General features: G+C 37.0%; 1 protein-coding gene across 1 annotated transcript in view; it reads right to left on the reverse strand.

Annotated features, from left to right (window-relative positions):
• The window catches only part of Ddx10 (DEAD-box helicase 10), a 171,263-nt gene that overhangs the window by 60,036 nt on the left and 96,187 nt on the right, over window positions 1–15,040 (reverse strand). Inside the window, exons 14-15 of the mRNA XM_059267888.1 lie at window positions 9,759–9,878; window positions 6,885–7,052 (exon numbers count right to left, since the gene is read on the reverse strand). Coding sequence (XP_059123871.1) covers window positions 6,885–7,052; window positions 9,759–9,878 — 288 coding nt within the window. The remainder of the gene's footprint in view (window positions 1–6,884; window positions 7,053–9,758; window positions 9,879–15,040) is intronic.

The following is a 15,040-nucleotide window of genomic DNA, read 5'->3' on the forward strand; positions in this document are numbered from 1 at the left end:
AAACAACCCAGGCTGATGCTAGTACAGAAGGTCGCTAAAGAGTGGACGGGGGGGGGGGGGGGGTGTGTGTGTGTGTCAGGCATTGCCAAAGACAACATCTACACATCTAATTGAACACAGAGAGGTCAAGCTGGTACATGCATGGTACCCCTACGTTCTAGTCTTTTTTGGCATAAAAAGGTACTCTGCAGGCTACAAAAAAAAAAAAACTGGACACCAACACAGCCACAAAACCCTCTACCTATAATATTTCCTGCTTGAAAGATGTGCTGGGGCAATGGTGTCACAGAATTCGTGAGAGTGGTCAACTAATGTTTGTTTTAACTTGAAGCCCACTGCCATGAGAGGGAGCCCATGCTCTATATGCCTGGAGAGCCAGGAACTGGAGACTGGATAGCTCAGAGACTTGGCTATCAGTGTCTTGTCCAGTCGTCATCAGAGAGACTTCCTCTGGCCATAGTTGGAGCAGGTACAGAGACCCATAACCAGATACTATGCAGATAATAGTCTAAACTGGAGGTCTCCATCAGGTCCCTCCCCTCAGAGATCAGGGAACCCAGAGGAAGAGAAAGGAAAGATGGTAGGAGTCTGAGGGGATGGAGGACACCAAGAGAATATGGCTCACTGAATCATCTAAGCGGGGCTCACATGGGCTCACAGAGACTGAAGGGACAAGCAAGGGGCCTGCATGGTTCTACACCAGGTCCTCTGCGTATATGTTATGGCTATTAGCATTGTGTTTTTGTGAGACTCCTAACAGTGGGAGCAGGTGTATCTCTGACTCTTTTGCCTGCTTTTGAGACTCTTTTTTCTCCTATTGAGTTGCCTTGTCCAGTCTCAATATGAGGGCTTTTGCCTTGTCTTATATATTGTTTTGTCCTGCTTAGCTGTCACCTCTAGGCCTGCTCTTTTCTGAAGAGGAAGCAGAGGGGGAGAGGAGAGGTTGAGGGGAGCTAGGATGAGTGGAAGGAGGGGAAACTGGTTAGATGTATTATTATATGAGAGAAGAGTCTATTTTCAATTTTTAAAAAAAGAAAGTATGATCAAAAGTGGTTACGACAATTTTACAAAAATAACCCTTGTTCTCTAAGAACAAAAACCCTGTAAGTCTGCGTGCACCCCTCTCAGGACCCCAGGACCAAGGCTCTTCAATGTATTCATATTCCATGGAGCTTTGTCCAAACAACATGAATAGGACAGTGCTCTAGACAGAAGTCTGGAATAGAAACAAGGATGCACGCGAGCACTCACTTCATAGTTAATGGCTTAAATCTGTACTGAACTGCCATGTGCCAGCACTTACGGTGGGTTCTGGCTATAAAGCAATGAACAAAACACAAACAGCTGAGTATCCTGTGACCATCATGGTCTCAATCCTGCCAGTCTCAGTTCCAATAGTACTGATCTCTGCTCTCCACTCTCAACTCCAGTCTCCAACTATTCTCCATGCTAACCACCTATCACTCAAATACCATACGACATTTACAATATTTTAATCTATAAAACAAATAAAAATGAAAGATAAAAAAATTCTCAAAGACGTATCACATAACTGATGAACCAAAAAAAGATTTTTCTCATATAAATAAGCCTTACTTATAATGTCTGTTAGAGTTTAACACCAAATGCTTAGTTGTCCCTTGCTCTCGTGATATAATTTCTAACCTTAGTAAAATTTCTTATAACTATGTTAGCAGGCTTGTAGTCTACAATATTGCCTAGACTTTTAAATGGCAATAACCACTGAAAACTGGACTTTAGTACTAGTACCTACATTGTTATACAATGATCATTTAGGAAAAAGTTCTGGTCTGGGCCCTAAACTAAATGACTAACTACAATGCTTATTTTGTCTTTGAATTTATTTGAATCTAATTACACCTCTTTAGAAATACAGCTTCTAGAATTTGTCACCATTGCTTCTTCAAAACCCAACACCCACTTCTATCATTTATTAAACTTTTATTTACTGCTTCAGAACTGCCCTTCTGTGTAAGAAAATGTTTCATGGTTTAAGCTAAACAGCTCAAGGTCAAGAAGTAGTGGGGACCTTAGTAAAGCCTCCATTTGTTAAGATGTTAAGAACTTGACTTAACATCACTTGACTCTTCCAAGTCTTAATTTTATACTCTAGAATGAGTCTGGCCTTCGTATTTCAGAAGTTAATTGTGAGCATACAATGGCAGAGTATATGTAAAGCATTTAACACAGAGCCCAGTTAACTAACTGCCACGTGCTACTGTTGATAGTCTTGGTACTATTTCTAAGATGGCTCACTACAATCTCTCTATTTTTTTTGACCTATTACATATGGTTTAAAATGAAGTCACTGAGAGTCAGTATCAAATTAGTTCTGTATCAACAACAATTCTACAATGTCCCCTTAATTTTTCCCTATTTTTCTAATGTTCATAACTAGGTGGAAACAGAGTCAGGCTTGCACCACTGTCACAAGCAGTCCAGACTCATTTCTTGACATGATTACCCTATTTAAATCACAATCTAAAATGAATAAAGCTTTCACAGAGAACTTCACGAGAATGAGAGACCTTCTCTAAAGTCATTTCTCTATATCACCAGCAGTGACAGCAGAGATCAAGCAAAACATAAATAATTTTGCAGAGCTAAAAAGGCATCACAGCACAGAGCAAATGTCCAGCCCATTACAGTAAGAACAGCTTTGACTGATATCACAAAACCTTCTGTCTCTGTGCCAGAGTATAACTTTTGCTGTATCTTTATTTCTAATGAACATTTCAAGATTTTCTATAGAGAAAAGTAATAACCTTATTGACCACAGCTACCAGTAAGTCTCAGAAATAAAATGGTGCTTAAAATTTCAGTGCAAACTCATAAAAAAATAAAATAAAATAAAACTGCTAAATAACCTAAATAAATAACAGAGAAGGCACCAGAAGGCCGGGTTTAGTTATATGTTTCTGCACAGAAGCAGCTCTGCTCTACTTTCAATGACACTATCATATTATATTCCTTTTACACGTAATAAAAAATTAAAATCTTAATACTCATTCAAAGTGACATCAATGGACAAATGGATTTTTTAAATGTGTGTAAAGAATGGAATACTAATCAGACTTCAAAAAGCAGGCCATTCTGACATTTGTGATAACATGATAAGTCTATAGACACCAAAATAAGTGAATAAGGCATGCACAGAAAAGTAGTATCACTGGTGTGGAATCCAAGAAAACTAAACTGACAGAAATATAAAACAGAATGATGATTACCTTTGGGATGAGTTAGGTCTCCTGGTTAAAGGAAACAAAATTTCATCCCGACATAATAAGTTTTAGGGATCTTTTGCAAAGAGTGGTGGCTATAGTAAAAAAAAAAAATAATGTCCTATATATTCAAAGTAGCTAATAGCAAGGATTCTGAATGTTCATACCACAAAGAAATAGTAACTTAAAAAGTGACTGATATGTTAGGCCAAATTTCATCATTCTATAATGTATACATACAGCAAAACATCATGTTGTACCTCTAAATATATAAAACTATTCATATCAAAATACAACTGGAGACTGGACAGATAGTTCCGTTGTTAAGGGCAACCGATGATCTTCCGAAAGACCTCAATTCAGTTACCAGCACCAGCATGGTGGCTCACAAACATCTGTAACTCCAGTTCCAAAGGATCCAATGCAGGCTTCTGGCCTTCATCAGCACTGCACACACATGGTTCACAGACATGCATACAGACAAAATAGCCTTTCTTTTTTAATTTTTAAATACAAATTAAAATATAATAACTCAATGAAAAGATCTTTATATCTGTTTTCTAAAACTTTTTTAAAAGGAATATCTCTGTCACAGATAGAATTTTATAGCTTCCAGTGGAGGGTAGACAAAAGCATGAGTCAAAGACAGGTGTATTAGAACATTCTGAGAATGAATAACTGGACCAACATAAAGACCTGAGACCTACATAACAATGGCTGAGGACATTCAAAACTGTGCACTATGCATTTTCTTAACATTTATTTATTTACTTATCTATTTATTTTATGTGTATGAGTTTTTTGCTACAAGTATGAATATCACCATGTACATGCCTTGTACCCAAAGAGTCCAGCAAAGGCCAGCAGGTGTTTTGGAAAAGAATTACAGATGGTTGTGAGCCACCATGTGGATTCTGGGTTCTGGAAATCAAACTCATTTCTCTGCGAAAGCAGTAAGTATTCTAAACTGTTGAGCCATCTCTCCAGCCCCCAAAAGCAGCCACTAATTCGTAACAGGAAGTATTACCACCAAAATGAATCATTAAGACTAAACTCACTTAAGGAATTATTTTTTAACATGAAATTATCATCCTGACACATTTTAAACATGCATTTAAAAATTCTGTAACTTATGAAACTCACAAGTGACATCTATTTATAAATAAGCCAAATGCAGAAGCATGTGATCAGTTTCCTGGCATTTTTTCCTCCCACATAAATTTTATTCAGGCACATCCCGTATTCACAGTGGTTTTTTTCAACTTTTACTCAACTTTTAGTGTTTAACATTCTCATATTTAATATAGATGAATAAAAATATTAAAAATACATATCTGACTTCCTACTATTTGCCTAACAGTGATGCATTAAAAGTTACAGTAACCTGGCATGGTGATACAAAGCAGTAACAACAGCACTCAGGAGGCTGAAGCAGGATGAGGAATTGAAGACAACACTGTCTACACTGCAAGTTCTAGTCAGCCTGCGGAACTGGTGAAACCTTGTCTCCACCAAACAAACAAAGGTGACTAAGGTAGGCAGACCAGGAGAGAGGAAGAGGTGAGGACAGGTATGAGCCAGGATATTCGGTCATTTTCATCATCTTGATTTCAAGACCGTGTAGATATATCACTCATTCAAAAGGAAAAAAATGAAAAAAGACATTTTGTTCAATGCAAACATGTTCACAGCTAACCATGTTTTAACCAGTTTTCCTGAGGACTGGGGATCATGTATTTTCAGCATTCTACCTTTACATTCTAGAATGTAAATACATGCATAAATAGCCCACTTTCAATTCACTATAATATCATTAATATCATTTGGTGATGATATTCTATAGACAGTTGCCATATGCGGGAGGAAAGAGAAGGCAAGGAGAAATCTTGTTTTATGTAAATCTTCACACTTCTTTTATAACTGATTGTAATTTTTAAATAATAAAGTGTAAAACATTCTTTATACTCAATCTAACCCCTAGATAAATACTCGGAGCAGACTGAAAACTAAACTATGGCAAGCAAGCTGTTGATAGTCTTAGTACTTCTAAAGCTCTTAACAAATAATTCCAAATTTCAATTTACACACTGTACTAAAGGAAGTAATACAAGAAATATTTGTTTCTCTCCATATCATAAATATCTAACCTCAAGCATTACACTTCAACTTGTGTTCCACAAGTCTAAAATGCTTTGGCAACACTCATTTCCATATTTGAAGCTATCTTCAATATGTACTTTTTTCTTTGGTTATGTCAGATGATATTGTAAAGTTGTATTAAGTCTTTAAAAAATGATAACTCTCATAAAAGGAGAGTGTGATCTGGACCATTAAATAGTTACAAGGTAAAAAAGGAGTAAAAAATCTACAAGAATCCTTTTCAAGGTGATAACAATAATATTCCCATCCAAAGGCATAAAAAAGTTTTTTAAATAAAATTTAATAATATGGCAAGGATTCTCAAATATTATATTGTGCCATCCTGAAGTCACTCACTGCTTTAGAGGCATGCTTCAGAAAGATATTTTAAAATGTACATATGATTTATCTCATTAATTGACTCATTAATCTAGTGGTTAATCCCATTTTGGGGGAATTACATAGTATGGCAGGACAATAATACATATGGCCCCCACAAAGATAACAGAGAACTGAGGTTTAAGGTCACCAGGGCATTATACACATAAAAATGTTCTCTTTTACAAGATATCATCAAGCAACGAATATGGAAAGAAATTTAGCTAGTGAAATGAATCTGGAAACAACCCAGTGTCCTTCAGTGAGTGAGTAATCCCAAGCCCATCCAAACAATAGACCACTGCTCAGTATTAGAAAGATAATAAAGAGGGTTGGAGATGGCTCAATAGTTAAGAGCAGTTGCTACTCCTCAGAGTGGTTCTCAGCACCCTATTGGCAGCTCACAACAGTAGCTTAGCTCCAGGATATCTGATGCCCGCTTCTGGCCTCTTCAGGAACTAATCACACATGTTGTGTACATACATACATACATTCAAACAAATACCTTTTAAATATCTTTTAAAGAAAGTGTCTTTATATACATCAACCTGGTGAATTTCTAGGAAATAATGCTGAATGAAAAACAACAATCCAAAAGGCTATGTATTGTATAGTTTCACTTATTAAAATATTCTAGTGATAACAAAATTCTAGAAATGGAAAACATGGGATCTTTCTGTATTACTTCCTACAATTACATGTGAAATACCAATTATCTCAAGTAAGAATTTCAATTATACAGTCAGAAGTCAGTGATTTCATTCACACATTATACCACACATTTACAAATCAAGAGGGCTAAAACATAACCATACACTATAACCTTAAGTAACCACCCTCAACTATGTGACTCATGAATGATAAGGGCATTACTGATTGGCACACAAACTGTACCTTTAAAACACAGTAATACTATCTGAGTCACATAACCAAAAGCAGATTCCAGTAGCAACTCAGTATTATACAGTCTCCAGAAGAAGAACAAAAGGAATCAGTGCCTAATCGGCCACAAAGAAAGTGTCAGTGAAAACAATGATCACAGAAATGTTTTCAATGCACTTCCAATGAATTAGAAGTTAGACAAATTTGTAGGAACACAGCTGTAATTCCAAGCAGAAAGCTTACCCGATGCTTTGCCTTAATTTTCTTCCTATATTCTTCCTTGTCGAATTTGTCCTCTTCCTGTAGCCGTTCCTTTGCTCTGTCTAAGTTGATGCCACCAGTGTCGTCGTCGTTGTCTTCCTCCACATCTTTTGCAGCTGCTTTCTGAATCTGTGGCCACTGCTGGACCAGCTGAAGACAGGAAAGGGAAGTAAAGGGTAAGGTGGAAGCGATGTCTACAGAAACAGCTGCCTTTTGGGGACTCATTTAAAATGGGGCATATGCCCACTTTCTTAAACTTTATCTAAAAGTTATTTCTTAAACCTTCTCATAAACTTCATAATAAAGTAAGATGCCACAGAAAGGACCTCCATATTTCACAGCCAAGGCAATACTGCCATTATACTGTGAGCACAGGAGTAAAGACTACTTTGTGAAAGGATTTGGTCAAGGTGATTACAGAATAGAAACACTTGCCAAAACTGTTGTTAATGTTCTGTCCTCCTGCAACTAAGCTCAAAATCATCTGCACAGAGCAGAAAACTGGGTGACACTGTATCTCCTTTGAGCTACACCCAGGTACCATGTATATGCCTCTAACACAGCTCATCAAAATGTGCTATTTTATATTCCTGTTTCTTTTAGTAAATCTAATATCCTTATGGGTATCTATACACTTTTCTCATTCATCCTCAGAGCCCATAACAGTATGTGATAAGAAAAACTGGTCAATGAGTCACGTATCAACTAAACTTGCAGAGTGAAATAACTAACTATAAAGGAGAAAATTGGTTTGGGTTTCACGGGCTGCTCCTGATTCCACACAGCAATTTATGGATAGGAACAAAGGGGCAAGCAGATGGATCCAAAAGGAGACTTGGCTGAATGTTCTGGCTTTGTCACTAGTTTACTGTGTCATGCTAAGTAAATTTATTATTCTCTGCACACCTGTGCCCCTTCTAGATCTAAAAAAAGAGGCAATTCAACAATTTCTGTTGTCTCACACTATAAAAGTATAAGATATGAACAATTCAGATAAAGCATTTCTCATTAACATAACAGCTTTAACTTAAAAACTGGTTGCCAGGGCATTTAAAATCTGTACCTCGGACTTTAAAGTATGCTAACTAATCTTCAGGCAAACAGAAATTTTCAATTAAACATCTCACAGGTATTCATACATCCTTGCTACCCACTCCATTCTTCAAGGTGAGATTCCCACAATCTTAATCTTGTGGCAGCCAATGGTGGTGGCAAAGGAACTTCATGACAAACTATGCCAGTAACCACTGAGCCCCAAAAGCTGTGACAAGGATCCATGGTGATGCAGAGATAACATCAATTACTCAAACTTCTCATCCAACTTGATTCACAAAAGGAAATTAATATAGTATACCTTTCTGTGGGTTAAACAAATTGCAGCCCATCTTTTAGAAGTTTCAGTATCATGTATGCCACAAATAGCTCCTCTTAGTAACAAGCACACATTGCAATATTATACAGTTAAGAGATTTAAGAGATTTATAATCATCTTGGAGCTAATTACTGTAATCTCTGCAGCTGAACTCTGTAGCACACTAAGCTCATTAGGCTAAGAGCACTCATTTTACAAGGACATTAGACACGACTGCATTCTCCTCTAGCTCACTTCTTGGCTGCTCAATTCTCAATAGTCATTTTATAACAAATATTTTTTTCACTTATATTGGCTTCATCATCCACTTTTGGCAACTATGAATTACACTGTTATCTTGTTATTTTTCAGCTCATTCCTATACCCCAAAATAACACCAAGTTCTTTAACTTCAAAATGAAAAAGAAAAATACTAATGTGGATAGAGAGTATTCCACAACATTTCCATGATGATGAAATATATGGTGTAACTCTTTAAAGCTCATATTTTACTAGAGTAACAGATTACTCATTCTAAACATTACTCTGAAGGTTTAATACACATTAGGTACTATGCCCTCTGCTAGGAACCCAAGAGCAAAGCAAAATATCTTTCTTTGTAGACAAGTACAAAAGAAGGTTGTAATCATCAAATAAGACTGTGAGGTTATATAACAACAATAATAATTTCCAGGAAGGAACAAAGGAAAGAAGGAGGGAGGGAGGGAGGGAGGGAGGGAGGGAGGGAAGGAAGGAAGGAAGGAAGGAAGGAAGGAAGGAAGGAAGGAAGGAAGGAAGGAAGAAAGGAAGGAGCAATAAGATTATAATGGTACTGTGTGGTATATCAGGATGGTCAGGGAACTTGTAGGCTGGTGAGAATGGGGTCATGAGATGAAATTCTTAAGACCTTGTTATGCCAGGAACTAGTTTTCATCCTAAACTTATTTGATCATTTGAAAACAAAACATTAATTCTTAAAATAATGAGAATAATATAGACATATGTATTTAGAACAAGGTCCAGATAAAGACAAAATGAGAAGGAAGCACCTGTATCTGGAATCACTTAAAGACAGACTTCCCTCCATGAGCCAGTCCAGCAATGAACATGCAAACACAGCATATATAACTGAGGAAGTGCATATCAGGCAGTTTACAGAGTCATGCTAAAGATGCTCTGCTAAGTAGCTATGTTAGTATTCTTGTGCTTGTTCCCAGGGAACACTCTGATGAATATTGATGAGAAAATCTTTTCTATAAAGAATGGAATTGAACATCATCTCACTGCTGCTATCACCAGGAAGGACTTCAGTTTACTGCATAAGAAATCCTTGTCCACAGCCACACAGCTGATAAAAGGCCTACAGGAACAGAGAAAAGAAGCGCCCAGTGTGTTGTAGAGACATTCATTTATTTTTTTAAATAATAAATGGCCAGTCAGCAGGAAAGCTAAGCTCCATAATCCCTGAGATGAAGTTCAGAAATAACATATTTATAGAATCTTACCTCCCCTTCATCAGTAAATGTTATTTTCTTATTCACTTTAAAATTTCTCTTCATTACTTTTTTTGCTTCTGCAACTTTGGTTAATTTTTTCTTGACACTGGATTTAGAAGGTTCCTTTTTCTGTTTAAGGATAAAAAAAAAGAATTAGAAAAGGCTTGCAATATAGCAATGAACTTTCCAAAAATGACTATACATTCTATTCTCATTGGTAATTACAAGCACCTAAAACACTGTCCAGAAGCTGAGCTATGTGTCATTTTAACTAATAGCTCCCTCAAGGCTAATGGGGCTTCAAAAATGAGTAAGATAGGCATTAGGCGAAACCTTTTCTTCTGCTTTATTGCTAAAACTGTTTTATTTAAAATTCTGAAGCAACAGAAACAACAGGAAAAGGCAATAAACAGTCATAAGACAAAGCTGTTTCCCAAGTAAAGCATAAAAATATTATTAAATTACCAAGTGCAAACTTAAATTTCTAGACTAGGAATATATAAACGTAGAGCAAAATAGTTAATACAGTGTTTGCAATTAAACATCTTTCTATCAACTATAAGAATTTACTCTAGGCTGGAGAGATGGCTCAGCGGTTAAGAGCATTGGCCGCTCTTCCAGAGGACCCGAGTTCAATTCCCAGCACCCACATGACAGCTCACAACTATCTGTAACTCTAGTTCCAGGAGATTGGACAACCCTCACACAGACACACATGAAGGCAAAACACCAATGCACATAAAAAAAAAAAAAAAAGAATTCATGCTATGAATGCCAGAAAATATCCTATGACACACTGAGTCCAAAGTCAAGATGAATTAACAGACCACCAAAGCATGACACTAAAAATTCAAAGCTACTGCTTCCTTATACTAGTGAACACTAAGTGAGCCACTGAGGAAAGGAACAAGAAAGATCGCGGCCTGGCTTCTAGGATGAGTAATAGGAAATAACTCATGTTTTTGAAATGTTAGATAGTAAGCCAGTGGTAGCAACTGGCGGTACCTGACTAACACAGTGCAGCTTCTATCACATGAATGGACAGAAAGAGAAGTCTTTGGTATAGGACAGGAAGTTTGCTCAGCAGCTAAGAATGGATACTGCTCTTCTACAGGACCAGAGTTCAATTCCAACACCCACATTAGAAGGCTCATAACTGTCTCTAACTTTAGCTCCAGGAGACTGAAGCCTCTGACCTCCAAGGGTACCAGCACATAATTGTACCTACCCACACACAGACACACACATTCACACAGCTTAAAACAATAAAAGTAATTTAAGTAAGTCTTTGGCATAGTAGACAAGAAAAACTGTGGTAAATTCTGCAATTATGAACTGTGTGACGATTAACTATCCTCTATAAATCAAGGATACTAATATCCTACTAACATCTCACAGACTGTGAGAAGGTTAAGCAACAAATAAATGTAAAACACACTGCATGATAAGTTCATGTCTATTGAATACAGGTTATTTCACAGTATACTAGACTGGGGGCTTCTTAGCTTTTAATTCTGTACCACAGTGAAGCACTCAGCAAAGAAAAAAAGGAATCAAACAAGAATCATCAGAAGTTTTGGAAAGATGCACAACTATTACATTATGACAATAAATATGTACAAAAATTCATTTCATAAGTAGATATTGTCAATGATGAATAAATTAAAATTAAGCACCCTAAATTAAAAACAACCAACTTATTAAACCATTTTATATTAATTTTTAGATAATTTTTCATGTTTTTATTATCTTGAATAGTTTCATGTCAACTTGACACAATCTACAATCATTTGAGAAGAGGGTCTTTCAATTGAGAAAATGCCTCCACAAGACTGACATTGCATTTTGTTGATTCATAATTGATGTTTGAGAGCCAAGGTCACTATGGGTGATGGAACCACTGGGCTAGTGATCCTAGGTACTATAAGAAAGCAGGATGAGCAAGCCATGAGCAACCCAGTAAGCAGTATTGCTCCATGGCCTTTCCATCAGTTCCTGCTTGTAGGTTCCTGCTTTGAGTTCCTGCCCTGACTCCCCAGGACTACAGGATACAAGATGAAATAAACCCTGTCCTCCTCATGTTCCTTTTGGTCATAGTGTTTATCACAGCAATAGAAACCCTAACTAAACCAGTTATGTAAATCTGATAATGCATACAAATAAAATTGTGTTTTAAGTACAAGTAAGTTGTGTTGACACTGATGTTTCTATTATATATGTATTGCTAACAACACTTTATATTTCTCATTCTTGATTTGTGCAATCTATACATTTAATTATATTACTTCTCTGGCAAAAAGCCAATTTATGTTTAGTAAGCTACTAGCATATTTAATTCATATAAGGTTTATGAGATTTGCTTATCAGATAGATATTAAGATTAATATACTACAATCTACCTCACAAGACTTCTTTAAAAAGAGATTTTTCAAACTATTTTTTTCCTTGGCACAAACAACTATTCTTCAGCCCTTCCTGTGACTCTGTGGACATCTCCAACTGGTATCATGAAGGCTTTAATTGCTGTGCCTACTCCTCTAGATCTCCTCTCTACCACTGTCTTTAAGATATATATGTATCTTTCTCTGTAAATATTATCACCCTCATTTCCTTATCTTACTTCAGAGAGTGATCAGATGAAAGAAAAACTAAACTGAAAGATACTTGAGTGACGAGCAACTTGCTTATCTAAAAAGTGCTAAATGTAAAACCTCTATAAACATGGGGAATAATTAAGTCCCTCCTTCCTTCAACCCACTCAGAACCCCCACACAACTCTTCCTCACAAAGCTTTGTCAGAGACTTCCTCCAACTATCACTAGGATTTGCAACTTCATTATTAACTTCTATTAGATCTTTGTAGTGTTATGATGAGAGATTTCTGGATTGCCTGATTTTCCGCCATCAAACTCTTGTAATGATAGAAAAATTCAGAAAGATCAGATGATATTATTATTATAGTAGAAACATAACCATAAACGAGTAAACTAAAAATATTAGGAAGTAGTGTAAGCAGACTTTCCAGGGTGATGGCATTTTCCACTACTCTAAGTTTGAGCTACACAGGATATATTGAGCAAACTTATCAAATGTTTATAATCCTAATTTGTCATTTCCTTGTATGATATGAGAATTTATTCATCAAAAGGTACTGTCAACAAATATTGAACTCCAGCTAACACCATGCCATCTGAAATATACAGGAAAATGTAATGGCATTGGCAATGTGCTCACATATGTGTTCAATAGATGGTAACATGATAAGAGAAATATTGTAAATGGTTAATCAGAGAATTTGGTGGTGGGTATATCTGTATCTAATAATATAGTTGCAACTTCTCTGAATACTTAAAAATATTCCTAATAAAATAAAAGAATCCAGTCCCTATGAACAGAAAGAGAACATTAGAGTATACATCCCTAACACCAAGAACTAGCAGACTGGAATAAAAGTCAACAAGAAAAACAGTACACTCCAGTGACAAGGGTCTGACTCATGAATCCACTGACCTTACGAGGGTAAAAAGTGGAGTTATTTGTTTTTGCCATTTAACGTTTCTTAGTTTCTAAAAGGGACAATTCTTGTTCCAGCTCCTTCCCCCTCAAAAAAGGTTCCCTTTATAAAATAAAACATTTTAAGAAAGCCACTGAAAAAAGCAATGTAAGTGTCAATATGGCTGAGAAGAGGCTTATATTGCTTATATTATCCTATTTAGCTACTGACTTCCTCTAACATCTTCACTCACTCCAAAGTGTACTATGGACTATACAACACACGGCATCTGTGTCAGTCAGCTTTCTGGATATATCAAACAAGTGAGATAATCAACTTACACAAAGAAAGGTCTATTTGGACTCACTTTTTTTTAGAAAAGTTTTCAGTCCAAGATCCCAGCCCCAATGCTTTGGACAAGACAAAACACCATAATGACAGCAAGACCACTCTTTCCATGGTCAAGAAGCTAAAAAGATGACGAGGAAGGAGTCTGAGTGTCATTATCCCCTTCAATTCGATGATCTCAATGACCTAAAAAAAAGAAACTCCCATTAAACCCCACCTCTTTACTTAAAGGTACCACCACCTACTGACAACAACACCCTAAGGACCAAGCCTTTACCACATTTACCTTTGGAAGGCATGTAAGATCCAAATTATAGCTCTATCAGAGCATAAAGTTGAGGTCCAGTAGTGCAAGCTTGGTGGTCTCTAGGGCCTCTAAGAGCCTAACGAATAATGATACAATAATTACTGAACATTAACTATTGAATCACAAGCACAGTAAATGCTCAAATAAATCTTATCTTACAAAACAGAGAGCATTAAACTTATAGGAAAACACTAATACATAGGCGTTACTAGCACTTCAATGGTTACAAACACCTTTTAAGCCCACTGGTGGCATTTTTCAAAATGGTTTTAAGAAGAGAGTATGAAGGGAGGGAGGGGCGTGTGTGTGTGTGTGTGTGTGTGTGTGTGTGTGTGTGTGTGTGTGTATGTGTGTGTGTGTGTGTGTGTGTGTGTGTGTATCTACATACCTGCACACGCACATACGTACATAGGGATTAGGGTGAACTCACCAGCAAGTCCACATATGAAGGTCAGAGGTTGACTTATATTATCATCTATCACTCTGCACCTTATTTTGATGAGGCAGGGTCTCTCACTGAACTTGGAGCTCACCCCTTCAGAGCATAGCCAGAGAGCCCACCGGATCTGCCTATCTCCCCTTCCATCCTGCACTGAGATTTACAGGTAGATACCGCATACACACTATATACATGGCTTTTATGTGGATTGGGGGAAGGGGATGCAATATCAGGGCCTTGTGGTTGCAGAGCAAGCACTTTGCCCACTGAGGTATCTCTCCAGTCCCAGTGTTATTCTTTTCAATACTAATTTTAGCAGGTATCCTACTTTGCTTTCTATTGACATGATAAAAACACTGACCAAAACCATGTTGGAGGAAACTCAAGGCAGGAACTTGGAGCAGAAACTGAAGCAGTGCCCACAGAGGAATTCTGCTTACTGACTGGCTTACTCAGATTGCTTTCTTATACAACCTAGGACCACCTGCCTTGGTGTGGCATTGCCTAACCTAATAAATTCTCAAGTAAGTATTTCTATTATCTTTTTTTTTTTTTTTTTTTTTTTTTTTTTGGTTTTTCGAGACAGGGTTTCTCTGTGTAGCTTTGCGCCTTTCCTGGAACTCACTTGGTAGCCCAGGCTGGCCTCGAACTCACAGAGATCCGCCTGGCTCTGCCTCCCGAGTGCTGGGATTAAAGGCGTGCGC

The sequence above is a fragment of the Peromyscus eremicus genome, chromosome 7 (assembly GCF_949786415.1).
Source record: "Peromyscus eremicus chromosome 7, PerEre_H2_v1, whole genome shotgun sequence".
NCBI lineage: Eukaryota > Metazoa > Chordata > Mammalia > Rodentia > Cricetidae > Peromyscus > Peromyscus eremicus.